This window comes from Pleuronectes platessa, chromosome 18 (assembly GCF_947347685.1).
Source record: "Pleuronectes platessa chromosome 18, fPlePla1.1, whole genome shotgun sequence".
NCBI classification, from domain to species: Eukaryota; Metazoa; Chordata; class Actinopteri; order Pleuronectiformes; family Pleuronectidae; genus Pleuronectes; species Pleuronectes platessa.
In genome coordinates, this window is record NC_070643.1 from 10,506,316 (window position 1) to 10,513,483 (window position 7,168).

Genomic DNA, 7,168 nt, shown 5'->3' on the forward strand with positions numbered 1-7,168 from the left:
CTGTTCTCTCGCTCTCTCTCTTTCTCTCTCTCTCTCGTCGTTTTCTTTCCCCCATCCTTGAATTTGCTGTCGCTGGACAGCTGCACTGCACCGCCCCATATCAAAATGCTTTGTGCCAGTTGTGGGAGCTGGAGAGCGCGCAGCCAATTCGCACTAATAGGGTTTTATAAGGCTGACGTAATTGCTGTTATGTGCGCAATCTATGAGCCCATCATATTTTGAGGCGCAGCCATACGCGATCTTCGTGCTATTAAATGGCATGTTGTTGCTGGATTAGGCCTCTGAGGATTCAGCTGCATGAAGGGACACGGAGACCCATGCTGGTTAAATGTGGTTGTAATTTGCCTCACTTGAATGTGTCGTTCTAGCACAGAGTGACGCGGGTTTAGAGGACGAGCATATCCAGCTACAGCTCCTGTGCAACCAAACGAGACTTTCCCCAGCCTGTTAGAAAAATAATCCGCCAAGAAGCCAGATATTTGGGAGACGTGCGTTCGCCTTTTGAATATTCATCTACCCCCGTTCGTTCGATCCGTCCATCTTTATTTTACGGCAGCGTTTTTATTACGCGCCAGCCGAAAGCCATTTTTCTGCGTGACCTGTGTCCCTACCAGGCTTAAAGACACCGCCTGATAGTTTACATAAATCTGCCTTGTGCTTTCGCCCCGACCCGCGCGGCTTAAACGGTGTATTATTCCAAACATATGCATTTTAATCAGCTCGGTCACACTTACAAGAACTCCAGTTAATAAGGCCATCAATCAAACCCTTGTACTGGAGGGAGGGAGGGAAGGAGGGAGGGAGGGGGGGGGGGGGGGGGGGGGGGCTCATCTGGTTTGTGTGTGTGCGACACTGTGATTAGGATGAATCTTTTACCTCAGATAGCGTCTAAGGATGATGAAAATCTACCGACTTTGTGGACACGTCTGATGTCTTTCCCATCTTTTCCATTTTGAAGAGGTAACTGTATATTGTTGTGGAAATTAATCGTCAGTTTACACGATGGAAGACGGCGCCTTACATAGTTTCGGGATTAAAATGGAAAAGTATCTCAGTGTTGCTTGTGTGATTGGCTCCAATTACGCATTTGGTCCTTAGGCCCCATGTACGCAAAATGCCAGATATTTGTTCCCATATTAGTGCAGTAACTTCTGATCTATCCCCACCCATATACCCTCCTTTAAAATGAAGTGTCTCATAATTCCATCTAAACTGTCCTATTTGTGCAGTGCTTCTTGGCGCTAGACTAGCACCATTTAGACATCTGCATTTATGTAATTACGAATATATACTCACAGCACGCAAAAGACATTTCTCCAAACATTATGGATATATAACTTCTGATCTATCATCACCCGAGGCCACCAAACTCATTTTTAAAAATACGTGTGCCGCAGTATAAATCATCTAATCTGTTTTATTCTTGCAGTGTTCACCGTCAGATTAGATCCAATTACGCATCCGGATTGGCCCATGCTCGCTGAATGCTAGACATTTCTCCAAACTTCATTAAAATCCTTTTCAGTCTGTCGTCATCCACGACCCCAGACCTCCCTTTTTATTAACATGTGTGTGTCTCTCAGTAATTAATCATCAATTTGTGTTTGCAAAGTTTCTTGTGGGTTTATAGCTCCAGTTACGCATCTGGACTTCAGGGCCCATGCAATTTAAATTTCAGACTTTTCTCCTAATTTTAGTGTAGTAACTTCATATGTATCACCCATCCTTCTTTTAAAAAATAAAAACAAACTGTGTGTCTCTTTATGGCTCCATTTATGCATTCAGGGCCCATGCACGCTTATCCAGACATTTCTCCGAACAGTATTCCAATAACATCTATCCTTATCTTAGTTTTTTTTTTTAAACGTGATGTCTGCGGGACACAATCAGTCCCATTACATTCGCGTAATTTGCGCAGCCCAGGTCAAATTTGGCCAATTAAGATCCCTTCTGATTGGTCGCGCCCACCCCCTCCCCCTCCCACTCCCTGAATCATCGATCTCTTCGCAGCTCTAATATCTTCAGACAAGTAATTCTGTCGTGTCTATTAAGCGGTCGCCGAGAAAATATGAGTGGCGTTAACGGAGCCCGGGGACCACTTAACTGTCACGGTCAATCTAGCGGTCCCATCAGGAGGGATGGAGGCCACTGGTGTTTTGACACCGGCCACTTGAGAAGAGAATTAGTGTTATTATTGGAGAGGAATGGTGAAGCTGCTGGATGGAAAATCCAGGCTCTGGTTTGGCCGAACGAAAATAAAACGAACTGGGGTCAAATGAAGGGGAGAGAAGTTGTTTGAATTCGTTTTTTTATTTTGTTTTCTCGGTTTAAAGTCACACAGAGATTTTCTGCATCCTGCTTTCCCCCCATGGAATGATAGAGGTGTTTATAAGACAGACTCCATTGCGCCATTGATTCTTTGACAGTGTTTATTGCAAATAAGACGTTGAGGACAAACCCAGCCAAAAAAAAGGAACAAAAAATAAAATATAAACAAAATAAAATGAAACATAATCAAGTCACTTGTTAGTCCGTTTTTCTCCATGAAATGAAATGCCACTAAACTGGTGCCACTGCAGCAGTGCAAAGCGAGAACAAATAGACTAAGAGGGCCTAAAGGCGTATAATGTAATCACATGTTCATCAGATTTAAGAACTGGCTCCGAAGAGGGAAGGTTTGAGGTTTTTGATAGCCCCCTTTTTAAATACAAAATTTCACTTTTCCAATTTGGATTGTCCTCCCTCTCTCCATCCTCTTCTGTGCACAGCTCTCCCTCCTCCCTCCTCTTCAATCCATGCGGGCTCTAGTAATCCGTTCCCTTGGCGCCTTGTTACCTTTTGGCAGCAACGATCCCTTCCTTTCTCCCTCCCTTCCTTCGTGGTATTACCATTAATTCAACACTCAAAATTCACCGGGTCGTACATATACATCACGGACTAATTTCACTTGCATCTGCACATTTCGGCTCGGTGCCGCCGTGGAGAGGGCCCCGGTGTGGAAAGCTGCTTATAATGAGACGGCCACAGTCTGTTAACAAATCCCCTTGTTAAAAGAAGAGGGATGGAAAGCATCCTTCCCCCAGTTTCTAACCGTACATGTAGGTCGATTTGGACGCGTAAAGAGACAAGTGATGATAAAAACCTTAACGCCATCCATCACGGAGATTTAAACGTTTCACACGATTCCCTCTCCTCTCGCACATCAAAATCTTCTAAAAATCAAATCTGGTTTTGTGTCCATGCCGCTATATTTCATCCCGCTGTCCTGGCTCTGCGGAGGGATTATTATTTTGTTTTACTAGTGGAAGATCTGTTGTGCGTCACGTCGCTGAAAATCTGGCTAATTTTCTTGCCCCAAGTTTGAGCTGGTTTTCACTGCTTACAGGCTACCTCTTCATGCTGTTTCATTCCTGATCATATAATATGTTAGGTTTAAAAAGCTCCTGGTAAAGGCGAATATAGAGCAAGAGTTTTGTTTGTTTTGGTCTTATCTGGTCAGGGACACTTCTTCCCTCTGGTCTAATGTCACAGATGAAGATTTGCTGAGCACTGAGGGCGTGAAAGTGACAAAAGCATCAGTCCGGCTGGTTGGGGAGCAGACGAAGTCCGAGCCAGGGGGCCTGGTCGAGATCCCGTTGGATTGACTGGAGTGACAGGCCAGGCAGGAGCATGGGGTTCCCCCGGGACCAAGGCCGTGGGGCGGCCCCGGGTACAGGGAGGGGTGTCTGAAGGCGCACAGGAGCTCCGGCCTCTGGTATGGGTGGGACAGCATCCGGAAGCTGTCGAGGGAGCGCAGTGGGTTGGAGAAATGAGTTGCGGCCGGGGCCGAGCCAGCACCGACACCCAGGTGGGAGTAGTAAGGCAGAGGCAGGTGGGATGGGAAGGGGTAGGGCAGGTTCCCGGTGGCGGCCGCGTGGCTCATCATGTATGTGTAGAAGGCCGGGTCGGCGGGGTGAGGCCACGTCATGGCCAGACGCTGGCGCTTGTCTTTCATCCTGCGGTTCTGAAACCACACCTGGTACAGAGACACAGCGGGTCAAATATTAACCACAACGACAGCCATTTGTAGAGAGGCAAACCCCAGTTAAAACAACAATAGGCATAGTTCCGCTTTTCCGTACGAATTTGTATTTGGGTGGTTTTTACATATTGGAGTACAAAGGAAAATAAACGAGATATATCGCTGTTTATATTTGCTTTTTAGTCAGTTGAGAAATTAAGTAAATATTTATAAAAAAATTATCCAGGCCTCTGCTGCATTGTACCCTCCGTCTGGAGGGTTTAGTCTTTTCTACTTGAGTTTGGACTTTTCTTTGTCTTTGGCTTATTGGTGTTTTCTCCCTTAGTTTTTTGTTCGTGACCGGTTAGCTATATAAACGCATAGCGGTTTGCACCTCTCCAGTTTTATCTTTAAAAATACAAGCTCACGTAATATGAGCACGTAATCAAGCCACAGAGGCCTACTGCTCCTCGGACCTCCCGTCGTCTTACCTTGATGGTGGTTTCAGGCAGATTTAATGCGGCCGCCAATTCGCATCTCCGCGGCCTGGACACGTAGTTCTCCCGGTAAAACTCCTTCTCCAGCCGCCCGATCTGCTCCCGGGTGAACGCCGTCCGGTACCGGCGAATCTGGTCTGCTGAGTAGGACAGAGAGCCCTGGCCTTGCATGTTCTTACCTGGGTCAACACCCAGGTCGCTCGGGTGCCCCGGAGAATCTCCATTTCTACCTGAATGGATATGCAGAAAAAATAATTCATTCATAATTAATATTGACTGCAAAAGACGGCTAGTGGAGTCATTTAAATGCGACAAACCCACACGGAGACGTTTCATTTCGTTCATTCGTTTCGTAATGAATATGCCGTTTTTTTTCCACAGTTGACATTTGAAGACTAATTTCATTATTTCCGCATTGATTTACTTTTAATATTAAAAGGCCTTGCTGACATTTAGCTCAGGGAGCTCAGCTCTTTATTTTTTGTCGAGATCCTGCTGATATTTTCATCGCCCAACAGAGTCTATTGATAAAACCAGAATTGTAGATCACAAAAAATGTGAATTATCAAGTTGCATTGTTTGTCATCCGCTGCACACTCTTGGTCTGAGGAAAACAGCAACTACACATTACTCAGATACATATATTAACATTCATAATTTTCTGAAATTATTTTAGCATGTGACACATCTGCTCAAATATTTACATTAATTTGAATAAATGGGCTCATGTCATTTTGGTGTATGATATTTGCTGCAAATTGTGTCTAGAAAATGCCAGAATGAAATCCTAGATAATTTCCATGTTTGGCCCTTTCTTCACATTTTAGCTTGTGGTATAAATACAATCCTGTCTCTTCTTCATGCCTGTAATAAACGCATGGTCAGATTTCCTGTGCGAGTGACTCTTTGTCAAAGTCAGAGAGGGAGAATGTCTGGTTAGACTGTGGGTGTCACCTCAGCATGTTTCCAGCCACATTGGTCACTTGACAGAACAGCTGTGCAGCTCAGCCTGCAGCTATACATGTGTTTTATTGTCATTGAGGATAAACGGTATATAATTGAGCATAGATTTACATTGTTTCTTTATTTTCATATGTTACTTTTCAAAAGCTCTGCATGCATGTGGCATTTTGTTTTTACAGTTACAGCCTCTGTTCAGCCGCTGGCATCCACCCACCTTCATTAACCAACACCATGCAATCACAGAAAACCTGCAGTGGCATGCAGCTCCCAAACATAGCCTCTATACGCACCTTTCGCTGTTGGGTAGTCCATGCTCTCAGGCGTGCAGCTCACATCGATTTCCTCGTAGAAGTCCGACTCTGTGTCCGAGCTGCTGCCGTCTTTTTGGGGGTGATGATTCCGGTGCCTCTCTCCGGTAGAGGACGTGCCAACTGGCCTCACGTCGGCGGCGCACATATTCCTCCGTGCGCTCTCCTCCTGCGCCGCCAGCTCGCTCCTGTCCCGGGAGTAGGGCGCCGCGCCGGGGCTCAGGCAGCTCCTGTGGCTCGGCTTTCCCTGCGGCTCTCGCCCGGAAAACCCGATGGCTTCCGACAAATTAGCAGAGCCGCTCTTGCCAAGCTGACCTCCCTCCGCCAGCATCACCATCTCCTCTCTGCTTTCCATCACAGGCACGACTTTTAGAAACCCCCGACTTTCGGAGAGCACAAGCCGTCAAAAACCAAGGCGATGGTTTTCAGGTTGGAGGGGTGTGTGCCTGCGTGCGTGTGTGTGTTAGTGGGTGGGGGGGTGAGTCCCAGGGAGAAGGAGAGGCTTCAGGAAAAGAAGGGGATTCAATCCGGTCTGACCCTGAGAGGAGAGCGCTTCAGAGTGCGGAGAGAGAGCTCTGGGAGGGATCACCATTTACCCTCTCTCTCTCTCTTTCTTCCCCCGGAGCTGTCATTCTTAATAGGCCAGTCGTCATGATGGGTCCCCCCCTGATGACGACACGCATTGATTGGATGTATGGGTAAACAGAAGGCGAAATGGCAGCCTCGAGATGGAGGTGGGGGGGGGGGGGGGAGCATCTGTCTGTGACCATCTAAAAACAGACCGCCATCAATTTATAAACGACAATAATATTCCAGCGGATTATTTTCAAGGTTTAACTTGATGCACTTTAAATGGAGCTTTGTTTTTTTGACCTTTGCACAAATTGACAATAATAAATGAGTTATTTGCTTCCATTTAGTGATCCTCTCCCCCTCCCCCCCTCCTCTCCTCATTCCTCTCTTATCCGTCGAGCCCCTCTTATTCTCACCTTAAGTGGAGTCAAGTTGAGTCCTCAGAGGTCAAGCCTAGTGGTCAGAGTTTAGATAAAAAGCCATTTGACATGAAGTCTTTAAAGTCAACAGAGCACGTATGAGAGGAGACAGCCAGGCACAAACCCCAATTCATCATGTCTGCCCTGTACAACTTATAAAGCCCGCCGTTACATGTCCGTAAAATACATCACATATATCAATTAAATAAATGGTTAACTGGCAAGAAATAAGAAATGTCTCCATTACGTATTAATTCAAGCAGTAAAAATGTAACCTTGATGTTTTGTTGCTGTGACAGAGCTTCAGCAATGCGCAGTGGATACGTTCAAGGTAGGGGCAGTTTCCCAGATCTAATAATGCCGTTTTGAAAATAAAAAAGGTCTAATAATTATTGGATACTTTCTTTA

General features: G+C 45.9%; 1 protein-coding gene across 3 annotated transcripts; it reads right to left on the reverse strand.

Moving 5' to 3' along the window:
- Window positions 1-3,487: 3,487 nt before the first annotated feature.
- Window positions 3,488-6,123, reverse strand: evx1 (even-skipped homeobox 1). Of its 3 annotated transcripts, none has more exons than XM_053447203.1 (3): window positions 5,751-6,123; window positions 4,492-4,637; window positions 3,488-4,015 (listed from the first exon to the last, which is right to left on the reverse strand). In XM_053447203.1, the coding sequence occupies exons 1-3, from the start codon at window positions 6,121-6,123 to the stop codon at window positions 3,488-3,490; spliced, it is 1,047 nt and encodes a 348-aa protein (XP_053303178.1). The 3 variants fall into 3 exon arrangements, with proteins under 3 accessions (XP_053303178.1, XP_053303176.1, XP_053303177.1); XM_053447201.1 differs by having other exon boundaries at window positions 4,492-4,727; XM_053447202.1 differs by having other exon boundaries at window positions 4,492-4,723; window positions 5,747-6,123.
- Window positions 6,124-7,168: the final 1,045 nt, after the last annotated feature.

Coding starts and splice junctions, on each gene's coding strand:
- evx1 (XM_053447201.1), bottom strand. CDS start 6,123: ATGGAAAGCAGAGAGGAGATGGTGATGCTGGCGGAGGGAGGTCAGCTT. Junction 4,728..5,750: donor GGACTACCCAACAGCGAAAG/GTGCGTATAGAG, acceptor ATATCCATTCAG/GTAGAAATGGAGATTCTCCG. Junction 4,016..4,491: donor TGCCTGAAACCACCATCAAG/GTAAGACGACGG, acceptor TCTCTGTACCAG/GTGTGGTTTCAGAACCGCAG.